Source organism: Schistocerca cancellata, chromosome 8, assembly GCF_023864275.1.
Source record: "Schistocerca cancellata isolate TAMUIC-IGC-003103 chromosome 8, iqSchCanc2.1, whole genome shotgun sequence".
Taxonomy (NCBI): domain Eukaryota; kingdom Metazoa; phylum Arthropoda; class Insecta; order Orthoptera; family Acrididae; genus Schistocerca; species Schistocerca cancellata.
Window position 1 is genome coordinate 359,673,889 of NC_064633.1, and position 16,154 is coordinate 359,690,042.

Below are 16,154 nucleotides of genomic sequence, written 5' to 3' on the forward strand. Positions count from 1 at the left end.
CACAGGGACTGAAATGCATCGTGTACTTAATAAAACACGAAAATTTGTGACTGAAGCGTTTCTTAATTCTTATTTCCAGTTACATTATCAGTCGAATTCTTGCTGTTGTAGCTTCCTAAATAGAGCTGCACACAGGCGAAGAGAAGGAAAAACAAAGGACATAAATCAGTAGACATCAATTTCACTTTGCATGGCGTAGAGATACAATAGAATTACAACCATAACATATCTATCTCCATATGTACTGGACGATTTAAAGTGTAATGACAACATAAAATAAATCTCGGTTAAGGCAGATGCAAGGTGGCAACCTGTATGGGCTATGCACTGGGAGTGCAACGCCCACGTCAAACGCCACTTTGAAGTTTTGAATAACTAATTATGGCAGTAATGACAAGTAGCAGCATGGATGTGAACAAATTTGTGGTTCATCGTTCTATGCTGCCAGGGATGGCTGAAGAATGAGCAATGAGAAAGTGCTGCATTGCGACAAGTGCAAATAATTTTTGCGGGTAGAGTTTCTTGCGGGATTACACTCAGGGTGCCGGTGGCGGGAATCCAGAAGCGTGTTAGCCCGAAGGTCGAATTTTACAACCTCCAGCACTCCAGGGGTGTTGGCACTACCAGGGCAGTCTCCAGCGGCGGCACTTTGATGCCGCCCGGCAGGCAGGTGGCATTTCCAGCAGGACAATGCGAGGCAAGCAAAATATCTCCCCGAAGTGAATAACGCAGGGAGACACTGTTTCCCCATCGCCCTGGACTCACGAAAACGTCGTAAGCGACTTTACTAGAAAGGAATGTATCTCCGAGTATTCCCCACTCGATATTTTTTGAGCATGAGACAGAGGGGCGGATTGTGTCCATTTAGACGCTGGCGTCTGGAAGGTTCTTCGGACGAGTGGCGACTCCCACAGGCGACCACGATTGGCCAGATCAACGTGACATATGTGGTGTTTCCCACTCATTCACAATCGAGCGGAAGTAGCGCCCATTGGTGAAAAATTTGTTACAGTGTTGCGATTGGACAGCCACACCAGTGGGGTGGCACGCCGCACTAGGTTCCTGATAAAAAGGAGACACTTGCATTCCAGCCGTTCAGCCACGTATGGATGTGAAACATGGACGATAAATCGTTTAGACAAGAAGACAATAGAAGCTTTCGAAATGTGAGGTTACAGAAGAATGCTGAAGATTATATGGGTAGATCTTGTAACAAATGAGGAGGTACTGAATAGAACTGGGAAGAAGAGGAATTTGTGGCACAACTTGACTAGAAGAAGGGATCGATTGGTAGCACATGGTCTGAAGTATCAAGGGATCACCAAGTTAGTATTGGAGGGCAGCGTGGAGGGGAAAATCATAGAGGGAGACCAAGAGATGAATATACTAAGCAGACTCAGAGGAATGTAGGGTCCAGTAGTTACTTGGAGATGAAGAAGATTGCACAGCATATAGTAGCATGGAGAGTTGCATCAAACCAGTCTCTAGACTGAAGATCACAACAACAACATCAACAACAAGAACACTACTTTCTATGAGGCAAGCGACCTCACCCAATCCGATTCTTCAACAGAAGCCTGTATTGCATAGTTAAATGTCATTAAGCGCACAAGAATCACACTGTAGGAATTTATAATAGAATTCAGAGTTCAGCAAATAATTCATTAGCCTATCGCCTCACACTAGCAAACGAAACTCGAAGGTCGCTTCCCACAGATGCCAAATTGAGATTCATTGGAAGAATACTCAGATAAAGTAGTCCGTTAACGAAGGAAGTTGCTTTAAAATCACTCGTTCAGCCAGTATTTGATATGTCTCATCAGTCTAAAATCCGTACGAGATAGAATTGATAGGGAAAATAGAGAAGATCCAGGTTCATTTAAAAAGCGCGAGAGCGTCACAGAGATCCCAGCGATCTCCAGTGGCACCCAAAGTATCCTCCGCCATGTACCATAATGTGACTTGCATAGTATATATGTAGATGTAGAATCGATTTTTATCTACAGCTAATTCAAGAAAAAAGTATAAATAAAATGGACTGTCACTATGGAATTTACGTCAAGTATACTGTAGAAAGTATACTGTAGAAAAACGATACTACAAGTCTTTTGAAGAATATGTATAGACAAATGATTAACAGCATCTACAAAAAGAGGGAAAAATATGAAAAGTAGAAAATTTGGAAAGACAAGGTTTTATTAAAAAGGGCTGCGAGAAAGTGCGTGGCCTTCCGCTTGGACTCTGTTCGTTATGTGATTAGTTATGAGGTGATCCATATAAGTTACCGACACCACCCCCACCATCCCTAAAATAAAATCAAGAGGTGAGATGCTAATATGAAGGTTAATGACTTTACCTCTCTGAATGAGAATAAGTATGTTATAGAAGAATGATATCAGCTACCTACTAAGAACGAAATGTGTATTGACAGTAAATAAAATAAAGACAAACGTTAATAGAAGTAGCATAAAAGCGAATAATGGTTTCTCAGACTTCAGTGACTGAGGCAGGTATAACAGCATAAAGTCATCTTACGTTATGAGAAATGGCATCTATGCCCCATATACAGATCTCAATTTTTTTTTGTCGTTTCCTTGATTACGTAAGGCGTATACCGGAATAGTTCAAAAAAATGGCTCTGAGCACTATGGGACTCAACATATTAGGTCATAAGTCCCCTAGAACTTAGAACTACTTAAACCTAACTAACCTAAGGACATCACACACACCCATGCCCGAGGCAGGATTCGAACCTGCGACCGTAGCAGTCCCGCGGTTCCGGACTGCAGCGCCAGAACCGCTAGACCACCGCGGCCGGCCCGGAATAGTTCTTGGTGATTAGTATTAAAGTGCAACTACACATAGAGGTACGCTGTGGTATGTAGCTTTTGATCTGTAACCGTTGTATGTCAGCCAAACTTAGTAGATATGTTAATGCGGTAATGCGGAACCGATTTACGCCGTCAAAAAATTAGTTCCAAATTTGGCCACCAGGTGCAAATATGAAACTATGCAGCAACTCGTCATGTCCGGCGCTCATGTTGAACAAACTATGTAAGCAGTGGTTAATAATAGAATTAGCATCATACCTTTCTCGCTTGTTTGACCTTTTCTCCCCATGTTCAGTTCCTAATCCATTAGGATACAGGAAAATTTCTATAAGTCTTTCTTACATTCACAGCACCAGGTTTCCACAAGGTGGCCGAAACTGGAACTAAATATTTTTTCCAACGTAAAACGGTTCCGCATTAACGCATCAGAATGTCTACCAAGTCTCGCCGCCATACGATCATTACGGCACGCACTGGACATCTGTGAGTAGTAGCACTTTCATTATTACCACCTGGAATTGGCCACATCGAATACTTACCAGTACCCTTGCTGGAGTGCAGGAGTGCTTCGTCTTCCGTGATTTCAGTCCCGAAGAAGTACAGAATTCCCACATCACTGACTTTCAATAGATACCTAAACTGTAGAAGTGGCAGTGGAAGACGTGAATCACTTTTTCTATCGAGGGAATAACGTTTAACGAATGAGGGGCAGATTACAGGAGGCGATAAAAAGGCAACGAAGCTTACGAACGTATATTTGGAGCACGATACGGGATGAAATTGGACATGAACGATATAAATCAAGAGAATATAGAGAATTAGGAAATAAAGTTGGTGTGGTTTCCGAATCTAGTCATCTGATATCAATCAGTATTGATGATCGGATCCAGGGGTATGACGCTGCTTCTCCATTGTCAGCCGTATGGGAAAGCGTCAGGGGATAGTAGGGAGACGGTGGTGGCTGGAGGGTGAGGGAGGGAGAGCTTGTCTGACTTCTAATTAACTGCGCAGCTGATCATACCTTAGGCGGTCTTTACTTCATCCACCGTAATCCACTCGCTGTAGGTCGCCGCTTTTCAAACGCTGTAACCTCGACGTTTGCTGTTACGCAATGCGTCTATTATTAGCTGCCTCCCATTACGACGTCCGTCCTGGCTCGTTCTTGGGAAAGACTGGCCGCTTGTTGTTGACAAACACGTGCGTGCGGGTCAAGACGATATTGATGTCTGCACGAGATCTTTTCGCTGATGATGTACTGCTGGGAAAACCCGAAGAATCACATTCTCCAGAACATCCAAAAGCACCTATTGCTACAGCGAGCAGTGAAGAATGAAAAGTACGGAAGGTTGCGTGCAAAACATTTTATTCAGTGCGCCAACTATTAAATATAGGGTGTATCATAACTAATGGCGTAAACGCATACAGTTTAAAGTACAAGATACTAGAAGCAAAAAAGTCTCACTAAACATAGGGACGAAAATGCATACCTTAAGAGCTACAAGCAATTTTTCATCTTCGATACTGTGAAACAAATCTCTTCTACTGCAAGTTCTTTGCTTTCCATATTTTGGTAACTGGTAGTATGGACCAAAACAAGAAAAAAAGGTCCAGTAAACATGTGGTCAAAAATGCATTTGTTAAGAGCTATGAGCACTTATTCATCTTTGCTACTTTGAAACACAACTCTTCTAATGATAAATTGCTCGTAACTTTTAAGGTAGTGTTTTAGAGCACATGTTTGCTGGACTTTTTCTTATTTTGGTCCATACTATCACTTTCAGAATATGGAAAGCAAAGACCTTGCAGTAGAAGAGATTTGCTTCACAGTATCGAAGACGAAAAAATGCTTGTAGCTCTTCAGGTATGCATTTTCGACCCTATGTTTACTAAGACTTTTTTGCTTCTAGTATCGTGTACTTTCAACTGTATGCGTTTACGCCATTAATTATGATACACCCTGTATACAAAGAAATACCACGTTTTAAAAACAAATGAGCGATGAACGTAAACCAGTCGAAAGGTTGTTGTTGTTTCAGTTAGTTGTTGCAGTTATCCATTCATGAAGCTTACCAGCTATATAAAATCTGATTTATATTTCCCGATGTTTCAGAAAGTACTGTCCAGCAGCGAGATAATAGACAAGTCCCACTTCTACGCCTTCCTGTACCCGTGGCTGGGGCAGGGCCTCCTCACCAGCACAGGTAAGAAGCCTGTATCAGAGTTTTCACTAAGTCAGAAGCAGGAATTACGGAAATTCAGTTGACTATCATAAATATACCTTAAGGATACTATTTATCAACAAATGCTGTTTAATAAATTACAAAGTCAAAGATCACTTAATGGTCAGAGATGGTTCGTCCTGGAGACGGTTCTGGAAACAATATAACGATTCGATTTGTACGAGGTGCATTCAAGTTCTAAGGCTTCCGATTTTTTTTTCTCCGGACTGGAAAGAGATAGAAACATGTGCATTGCTTTAAAATGAGGCCGCGATCATTGTCAATATGTCCCAGAGATGGCAACACCGTACAGCAGATGGAATTTTACCGCCAGTGGCGAGAATGAGAACTGTTTTAAATACTTAAAATGGCGACGTTTTCCTTACTTGAACAGCATGCAATCATTCGTTCTCTGAATTTGCGTGGTGTGAAACCAATTGAAATTCATCGACAGTTGAAGGAGACATGTGGTGATGGAGTTATGGATGTGTCGAAAGTGCGTTCGTGGGTGCGACAGTTTAATGAAGGCAGAACATCGTGTGACAACAAACCGAAACAACCTCGGGCTCGCACAAGCCAGTCTGACGACATGATCGAGAAAGTGGAGAGAATTGTTTTGGGGGATCGCCGAATGACTGTTGAACAGATCGCCTCCAGAGTTGGCATTTCTGTGGGTTCTGTGCACACAATCCTGCATGACGACCTGAAAATGCGAAAAGTGTCATCCAGGTGGGTGCCACGAATGCTGACGGACGACCACATGGCTGTCCGTGGGGCATGTTGCCAAGCGATGTTGACGCGCAACGACAGCATGAATGGGGCTTTCTTTTCGTCGGTTGTGACAATGGATGAGACGTGGGTGCCATTTTTCAATCCAGAAACAAAGCGCCAGTCAGCTCAATGGAAGCACACCAAAAAAATTTCGGGTAACCGCCAGTGCTGAAAAAATGATGGTGTCCATGTTCTGGGACAGCGAGGGCGTAATCCTTACCCATTGCATTCCAAAGGGCACTACGGTAACAGGTGCATCCTACGAAAATGTTTTGAAGAACAAATTCCTTCCTGCACTGCAACAAAAACGTCCAGGAAGGGCTGCGCGTGTGCTCTTTCACCAAGACAACGCACCCGCACATCGAGCTAACGTTACGCAACAGTTTCTTCGTGATAACAACTTTGAAGTGATTCCTCATGCTCCCTACTCACCTGACCTGGCTCCTAGTGACTTTTGGCTTTTTCCAACAATGAAAGACACTCTCCATGGCCGCACATTCACCAGCCGTGCTGCTATTGCCTCAGCGATTTTCCAGTGGTCAAAACAGACTCCTAAAGAAGCCTTCGCCGCTGCCATGGAATCATGGCGTCAGCGTTGTGAAAAAGGTGTACGTCTGTAGGGCGATTACGTCGAGAATTAACGCCAGTTTCATTGATTTCGGGTGAGTAGTTAATTAGAAAAAAAATCGGAGGCCTTAGAACCTGAATGCACCTCGTACTTGGTTTCTGTACGATGCCACGAAACAAAGGAAACGTTGTATTGCGTAATTTAGTTTATAATTCTTAAACACAGAATAATAAATGTAGTCAATGTCACAACAATGAAATTACCATTTACAGATCTGCCCGTATGTATTAGTGAAATAATAAAGAAATCTTACCTTGGAAGTGACAATAGTAGTTGTATATAATTAGGGTTATGTGTTTCGCCTTGTCGAAATTAGAATGATACTGCATGACATTTATGAAGTGCACCAAATCTAAGTACGTTGTATGTTTCGTAGCCTATTATTTCAGTCGGCTTGTTGCGGTGCAGCAACCATGATGTCATATTACTTTACGACTGGCATCTGGTGAAAATAAGGATATTAATTAAATTAATTTATCGTCTTATTTCTCAAGAAAGATTTTTGTACTATTTGGTAACTTTGTTCATTTCGGGATCTTGGAGAGGCGGTGGGTTAGTCGGTAGGAGGTTTCGTATATAGATCTATTTTCTAGAAAGTTACTCTGGATAAGTTTCTTATTTTTTTAGGATTGGAAGAGGTAATATATTACACTATGGCTGCTAACAAACGGCAAACAACTGATAGATAAAGTATCACGTTGTATAACAAACTGAAACGATCACTAAGGACGCTAGTTGTGGTTTGAGTTCGTGGCTGATCGTCTGTGCGTCGCTGTGAGGTCTGATAGGAACTTGTTGCACGTGGCACCTGGGCGTGGTGGTAGCGGCTTCTATCAGACGCACCAGCGTCCGGGCGTTACATGACGAATGTCGTTAGCATTTCTCGCAATGCGTCATAGTGAGACACATTTATTCGCATTGTTGAACATAAGCCACTAAATCTACAGCAAACCATGGTCGGCCACATTAAAGTGCTCAGGTAGACGATTATTTCTATTTATAGTTTGACTTTGGTAGTGAGGTATCTAATTAGTTAATGAGCGAAGAAGGAATCTGTAACACCATTTGCAATCCAAAAATTTATTCTAATATCATCCACATCAAGGTGAATCGCATGCACTACTCACATATTTATTTATGCATTTAATTACCCAGTGAGAAACACACAAATTAAACAATTAAAGTCAGCTTAACTAATCATTCAAAAAAGATACACAAATAACATTGCAGTATGTGTTAGAAGAAGTAACCACACATATGAACAACATTTAAATTGGTATGTTTTCAGGGTTTAATTGTCGTTTCTGAGTAATAAATTAAATTTTTGCACGGTCTGCCCATAATTTAAATTCTGTGAGAGCTACATAAATCTGGATGCCACCAGCAGAAAGAGCACCTTTTTCCCCTATGAGGCTGATGTGCCACTTACATGAATGCAATAAATGTTCAAGACACAGTGTTCTAAAAATATAGTCCTGATAATGAGAAAACTGGTTTCACTTGAATTACGATTGGTGGAGTTCCATCATCTACAAATTTATTATAATATATCATTTTAATCAGTGTCTCATCGCAAATTTTTTGATGTCTTTATTTCTAGTAGAGCACACAATGGTAAAAGTCGTGAATCGGACTAGTGAATGATATTAAGAGTTCCTTGTCCCAAAGAAGGGGAAATCCGGGTGCTGTCTATAAAAGGGGCCACCATTTTGTCCTCGGGGGGTGGTGTACTGGAGGCGTACTTTGATGAAGCGAGATTTGTGTCTCTCTGGGCAGTGAGTTAGCTTGGCATTTCAGACTTAGATTTTTTCACAACAGCAACCACTAGAATTTTTCGTCAGTGCTTTGAGTCGGGTCGAGAACTCTGGCAGGACAGCCCACACCAGGCACGAATGAACTTTTGGTTGTTTGGATCCTTTGAATTATTTCGGACTGAGTCGGACTTTTTTTAAAGCTTTTAGTTCTGTGCACTTACACAGAACTTTCAATTTAAAATTAGATACAAGCGGTATTTATTTAAATTTATTATGATCTTAGACAGAAAACGGCACTGGAGTCATTCTTAGCCCGAAATTACAACAGCAAAATGGACAGTCTTCCCCAGATCTCTGTTAAATTGTGTACGATTGATTAATTAATAGGTAAAATTATTTGGCATAATTATAAACAACTTAACAAAATTAGGTTGCTGATTGTCCATATCAGTCAACTTAATTTAATTTTTATCGAAAACAACATTATAACCAAGACATGTATAATGTAGATCAGCCAAAAATTTTATTAGGTAGTCGCAGTAAAAGTTTCACACTGGTAGAAGTAAAGCTCTAAAAATATTTCATAACGTCACAAATAGATCGATTCTGCATTGTCGGCCTTTGGTTAGTAATAGTTGCCATATTATATGAACAACAGAAGGAAAAGATGAAGCTTCCCCACTCACACCCCACCCTCCCCACACACTCACACACACACACACACACACACACACACACACACATACACACACACACACACACACACACACACACACACCAACGCGTGCATGGGCGTTTTTACACGATGGGCGTCTTTACACGAATTATGAGCTAAAAACATACGCAACTTCAGTGAAAATTTCATTATGTGTTCATAGATTATAATTATTGTTTTATTATTTTTCTCTGATTTTTTTTCAAAACCCATGTTTATTTACGTAACAGCATTATATTTCGTAGCTGTGCCTCCCACTCCCGCTTCCTCCCCACCTATTTTCCATCACGGCTGCAGCTGTGCGTCTTCAGATGGCTGCTGTTGGAAGGCTGACTATCTCCCAGAGCACAAAGAACACGAACTGCTAAATGCATGAAGTACTGGAGGCTGTTATTCGGTGTCAGAAAGGTCTCGAATTTGTTCTTTATTTCGCCCCTAATATCGATGACGGTCCACTGTTACTGAGATCAAGTTTTACGTTTACAGGTTCCAAGTGGCATATGCACCGTAAAATGATAACCCCTGCATTCCACTTCCGCATATTAGACAACTTCGTCGAAATATTCGCTGAAAATGGAGAGATTCTAGTTGAGAAACTTAAGCCTAAGGCTGATGGAAAAGCGTTTGATATCTACCCGTTCATTACCCGCTGTGCCCTGGACATCATATGTGGTAAGTAAATACGATATCATTTACTATTCTGGCGTGAACTGCAATCAGAAAAGAGTAGAATATTCATTCCAATACTGTGTATCTGAGAAGATATGTTCATTGCTGAAAGATGAATTATCAGCGTAATGTGCTTAGTCTCGACTATCTAATATTCTGTCACATATCTCACCTCCTTCTTAGACATCACTTCACGCCTCACTAATATACAAATAACCATTCTGCTGTTTCTCTCCACACTTTGTAGGCTCCACATTGGGTGCCAGCCTCACTTTACATTCAAAACCCCATGAGAAAGGACTTTCAGGGGTCTATTTAGTTCTAAAAGTTCTGTTGCTCCTGTTTTGAATTGGTGAAATAAAGGCAACTGTTCACAGCTGATCAGCTATCTCTGTTGTTTGTGTTGTTAACAGGTGAAATAGTGGCAGATGATCAGATGTTCGAGAACGACAAAAAAACTACTCTACAATCTTGTCATTAATGTGTTACAGTGGTTGTTTGTAATGTAGTTCAATTCGATAAAGAAATAAAATAAACTTTTTACATAGAGCAGGATTTCTGTGAGGATCCTGGATCAGAGATTTCCTTAAAATTGCTGTGGGATAGAAACTACATAGCTGTACTACCCATGACATCATAAGTCACGCCCCTCCTTATCTATGATGTCACCATCACATTACAAACCACACCGCCTTTCTTCACATCATTTTGTCTCCCCTCTCCCAAACCCCCCCCCCCCCCCCTCTTTCCTTCTTTGCCCACCACCTAGCATTTAAGAAACTATTAAAATGAGACAGCTAGTCACTCTGATACCTTACAGGCTGTTAAAATGAAATATCGAATCAAACATGACCCACGAGCAGTCATCTAGGTCGTGCTCAAAAATATCCACACGATCTGACATTTCCTGTGCATTGTTCAAAAGTATTTATCCAAAGAATTACATTCAGGGGGTAACCTGCAGTATTTCCATATTTAAAATATGTCAGCCACACACACACACACACACACACACACACACACACACACACGAGTTTAAGCAGCTCTTGTGTATGTCCACAGTTTTCTTATTGTACAATACTTGGGGTAAGGCACAACAGACCTTGAAATATTCTCCATATCTAAATTGTTCTATGATGCTTGTCAGGTGTCTCGGTGTTCTTTCCATGATTAAAACGTCTGCAAAAATACATTATAACACCAAAAATGCAATGTTTATGTCAAGTGTCACAATGTTATTCTCTACAGATGCACACACTTGTCCATGGTGTTGGTATTTCAGCGAGAAAATATTACTGGTCATTCATATAAATATATCATATTTGTTTTAGTTTGAATATTGGTGAATGGAAGCATAGCAGTTCTCATTTCTTACCACGAATGTGCATTACCTCAAAGTGTCATGCCGTTTTCATTGCGCGACTCCACGACTTAGCAATATCAGTACAACAAGGGGCAATCTAGCGTTAGACTGACTTTGAAAGTATGCAGTTGAAAGCATAGCAACCCTCATTTTTACATATACGAATATACATTGCTACTATCTAATATGCTATTTGGAAAACATGGTTCAATAGCCCAGCCTTTCCAGGTTTTTGGTTACTGGCATGGACAATCGCCACCTGATGTACCAATAATAAACAGTTGCTCGTGGTAGGCATTCTGATCCTATTCCTATGCTAAATGTATTCGAACCAAGGGAGGAGGTACATACGAATAATGAACTAGCTGAAACTGCTTTTCGCGGACGTAAGATATGGACAGTACCAAAATTGTGAGAATGACTAAGTTTACTTCAATAATACTCGCCGACCAGTTAGTTTTCAGCTCGAAGCTAGACCGAAAGTAGTGCCCATATGTTTTTTGCAAATATATAGAATCAAATCTGAAAGATGTCTGCTTTGATCCGTCATCTCTCATAAGCTCCATTTATTTACATGTCGATTACTGGCACGCACTTTTCTTTTGTATCGGTAAGACATTGACCGATTTCCTCATCTTCTCTACTACATTGGCTACACTTACGTCTATGCCTGTAGTCTTTCGAGCTGGTTCTGACCAGCCAATGAATAGCACGGACCTGGTCACCTTACTTGGGCAGGCTAGCTACGAAACGAAGTGTTCAGTTGAGGTGTAGCAGGTAGTTAGAGTGTGTTTGCTCTTATGGTTGCTAGTAAGCAGACACTGCTGGCCGGAAAGTGGTCCCTAGAAGTTCTGTGTGATGGTCAGACAGTTGTATATTCCCGACAAAGAGATCCACTTGCAATGTCGGGAATATATCGTATACCTTGCACACACGGAAAAGTTTATGTCGGAATGACTGGACGATCCATTAACACCAGGATCAAAGAGCATAAGCGACATTGCAGGGTGGGGCAGGTGGAGAAATCGGCCGTGGCAGAGCACGCACTGAATGAGACCGAGCACGTAATAAAATTCGCCGACACGGAAGTTCTGGCTGTAGAGAAGCACTATCACACGCGCTTGTTCAGAGAAGCTGTAGAAATCCAAAAACACGCGAACAGTTTGAACAAGAAAGAGGAAAGCCTTAAGGTAAACGGATCCTGGCTTCCTGACTGCAGCGAACGACCGTCGCAGGTAGCAAGAGGAGAACCGTACCGGAAATGACCGCAGAGAAGCCCTCGGACGTTGGCGCGCCAGGTACATATAGTCTGCGGCCGCGAGCTCGCCTCCAGTTCACCACCGGCAATGGAGGGTGAAGCTTTGACAATGCCAGCCACTCGTGCTGGCGAAACGTCAGAAAAAACATTAGATGAACGTCGGCCGAAGAACCCGAGACAGAAGCCAATAGGCAGTTTGTCATCAGCAATTGTGTTTGTGTGTTACGATAAGCAACGTCCCTGTGTTTTGTACTCGACATTGTTATGTCCTTTTTACATAATTCTATTGTATTGAAAATATTGTTTAACTTCTCATGGTTGGGATTTACAGTCATATAATATTTCTTAAAAGACATAATAGTCGCCGTTGACTGTATAAAATATTTATTGTTACTATTGCAATTTCGGTCTTATGGCCATTTTCAAATAACACTGCAACATGTTTACGAGTTTTTCTCTAATTCTTCAGCTTAGCAAGAACTATCTCAAAGGCGGGGGGAAAGTAATGCATCAACTGATAAACTAGAAAAATATAATCAGTGTTATTAATAGGCTAATACTCCTTTTTATTTCCATTTAATTTGTCCTACTTGTCTTTTAAGAAATATTATATGACTGTGAATCCCAACCATGAGAAGTTAATCAAATGTGTGCCTAGCCAGACATATGGGATACTACTGCATTACCAACGAACCAAGATTTTGCAGTGTTACTTGAAAATGGCTGAAGTCCGAAATTGCAATAGTAACAATAAATATTTTATACAGTCAACGGCGACTATGATGTCTTTTAAGAAATATTATATGACTGTGAATCCCAACCATGAGAAGCTAATCAAATGTGTGCCTAGCCAGGCATATGGGATACTACTGCATTACCAACGAACCAATATTTTGCAGTGTTATTTGAAAATGGCTGAAGTCCGAAATTGCAATAGTAACAATAAATATTTTATACAGTCAACGGAGACTATGATGTCTTTTAAGAAATATTATATGTCTGTGAATCCCAACCATGAGAAGCTAATCAAATGTGTGCCTAGCCAGGCATATGGGATACTACTGCTTTACCAATGAACCAATATTTTGCAGTGCTACTTGAAAATGGCCATAAGGCCGAAATTGCAATAGTAACAATAAATATTTTATACAGTCAACGGCGACTATGATGTCTTTTAAGAAAATATTGTGTTTTCGAGGTATCGAGCTTTCGTCTCCGACTTTTTCCGCAGTTGGATTTGGCCAAGTATCATCTCTGTTTTATTTCACTACTGTTTTTGGACATGGTGTTTTGGATGTAAACATTTTGTAGAATTAAGTTCTTGTCGTGAGTTATGAAAATATGTTGTTTATGTGATGCATTACAATAAAAATATCGTCGAAACACTTTCCTTCCTTCTGAAATGCTGTTTTCTCAGTAAGTTTGTCTTTTAGCTGTGTCATATGCACTCAATAGGGAATTTTGATTAGATTTATGGCTTTACTTAGCAGCCGATTATGGGACATACAATCTGTAAACATTTTATGGAGCCTTGGAACCAGACTTTTAATCAGTAAATATCACAGCCTTCCTCATATGTGCGTTTTGTACGTAATCTCAAGTAGGACTAATTAAATGAAAATAGAAAGCAGTATTAGCCTATTAATAACATTGATTATATTTTTCTAGTTTATCAATTGATGCATTACTTTCCCCCCGCTCCAGGGATAGCGCTTGCTAACCTGAAGCATTAGAGAAAAACTCGCAAACATGTTGGTGTAGCATGCCCAATGCCAGCGTGCTTACAGGATAGGAGGTGGAAGGACTGGACGAGTGGTTTCATATAGTCACGCTGTCATGGTTCTCTAAACCACTGTTTTCCACCTCCAATCAAGACGTACCCCACTATCCGATGGCCCAGCACAGTGACATCAGAACTTCCTGCAACAACTCGCACGACTCAGGCTATGTATCAAAGACCGTACACAACCAACTGCTTGCTTGCTCCACTACTTCGTTCCCGCTCGTCATTTCAGCTCCAAGAGAGTGATAGCGTGTGCGCGGATGGCGGAGTCTCAGTACCATGCCCACGACCCTCTGGCTGAATTTAAGCCATTTATCAACTCACGGCACGACTCCCTCCTCCCCCCCCCCCATAAACTTAACCCATAGGGTAGCGCTTACAAATGTTTAAAACTTATCTAGGCAGAACCACCAGCTTTCACGTGAGTCGGGTCACCCTGTGGTCATGCCCTGTCTGACATAAAGAGTTATGAGGATGAACTATGGGTACAGAAAACGTTGCAGGAACTTACCCCAGGCTTTGTTCCATTGTCTCGTCCCAAAAATTCTTCATATAAAGCGACCTTGAAGTTACCTGGACATCGGCCGCGGCTGTACCACACCGCTTCTCTTTTGATCCTTTTTATGTTAACCTTAGTCTGGTGACAGTTGTCCCTAAAAACATTGGGAGAGGTCTCCTTAGGCAACAGGTTTATGGTGGACCCTAGGTTAGATAATGGAAATTCAAAGGATAAGCAAACATGAGAGATGCTGGGGTGGCGTGATGAGCTTCATGCCTTGCCATATTAAATGCAAAACTGTGTTAAACGCAAAACTGAGCCATGACGGAGAACAATTCCACTTCCACTGGACTTCAGGGTGATGTTTAATCAACGCAGCGTTAATGTTCCTTTTAAATATTTCTGCAAGGAATTTCTGAGCATTGCAGGGGGTTGTGGTGGCATGCATAATCTCATGTTGAAAGCAGGAATTCCGGAACTCCCAAGAAATAAATTCCGGAATAGTACCATGAGAATCTTGGGTAGCCCAAACGGAAAATATTTTACTGAGGCCCTTAGCACTGGCACCTGCTGTCACCCCTCCACTCGGTACCACCCAGACAACTCAGGAGAAGGCTTCTACGGCCACAGAACTGAACTTATGACCTGTTTGGGTACGGGATAGTGACCCTACATAATCAATAAACAAACGCCCTATTGAGTGCTCGGCCCAAATCGATTGGAGCAACCCCTACATCCATCAGAATTGGTATTGACAACCTTACACTGCCTGCAACGACCCTCCAATTTCCTCTCTTCTTTGTCCAATGATAATTATGTCAAAGACTCCTTAATCCGTGGATCATTCTGTAAAATCCCAGATGCCCTTCTAAGACCAACTCAGTATCAGAATGCAGCTGGTACCAGCACCCTGGGCAGGCGAATCTTTAACTGCCTATCCATTCAAGTATGGAAGCAGAGCATCCCTTACCCTAGGACATTTTTACCAGTTCCCAAACGACGCTTGACAAGCCCAAATTCCTGACTCTGTTCCTGGTGCTCACCTAGATCAGTAAACAAGGACGGCACCTCGGTAAACACCTTACTATCAAATTCCCCTCTGCCAGGATCCTCGGCGGGAGAACACTCGCTCTGTTCCCAGTACATTCATCTAAGAGTGTCGGCCGCCATATGCTCCCATTCCCTTATATGCCTGACGGAGGATTTTAAAGTGGAAATCCGTAATACCCAACGGGCAATGCCCCCAGTTTCAACAGGCCGTGCCAACATCCAGGTGAGGGCTTGGTTGTCCGCCTCAAGCTTGGTTGTCTGTCTCAAGTCTCTAAATAAAACAGCCAGAGCCTCAAGTTCGTACGTTGAATATTTACTTTCACTGGGCGTCAACGAACGGGATGTTTAGGCGACTCGCCTTTGCTCTCTGCCTTTCTCCAGCAACAATAGTGCCGTTATCCCCGATTTGGAAGCATCAGTTTGTAAGATGAAAGATCGGTTGAAATCTGGGACAGCCAACACCTTGATGCAGTCTTTAAGGCATCGAGGGCTGCCTGCTGGCTCTTGTTCTGTTTGAAGAGCTCTCCTTTCCGACACCACAGATTTAAAGAAGTCGCCGTTTCCTCGAACTTGGGAACGAATTTCGGGAAAAACTGATCATCCCCATTAACCTC

At 41.8% G+C, this 16,154-nt stretch overlaps 1 protein-coding gene across 3 annotated transcripts in view; it reads left to right on the forward strand.

Moving 5' to 3' along the window:
- LOC126095282 (cytochrome P450 4C1-like) overlaps positions 1 to 16,154 on the forward strand; it is a 355,750-nt gene that overhangs the window by 18,895 nt on the left and 320,701 nt on the right. For 2 of the 3 annotated variants that reach the window (XM_049910043.1, XM_049910042.1), the window contains exons 3-4: positions 4,942 to 5,032; positions 9,405 to 9,590. In XM_049910043.1, coding sequence (XP_049766000.1) covers positions 4,942 to 5,032; positions 9,405 to 9,590 — 277 coding nt within the window. The remainder of the gene's footprint in view (positions 1 to 4,941; positions 5,033 to 9,404; positions 9,591 to 16,154) is intronic. The other variant, XM_049910045.1, reaches the window with a different exon arrangement.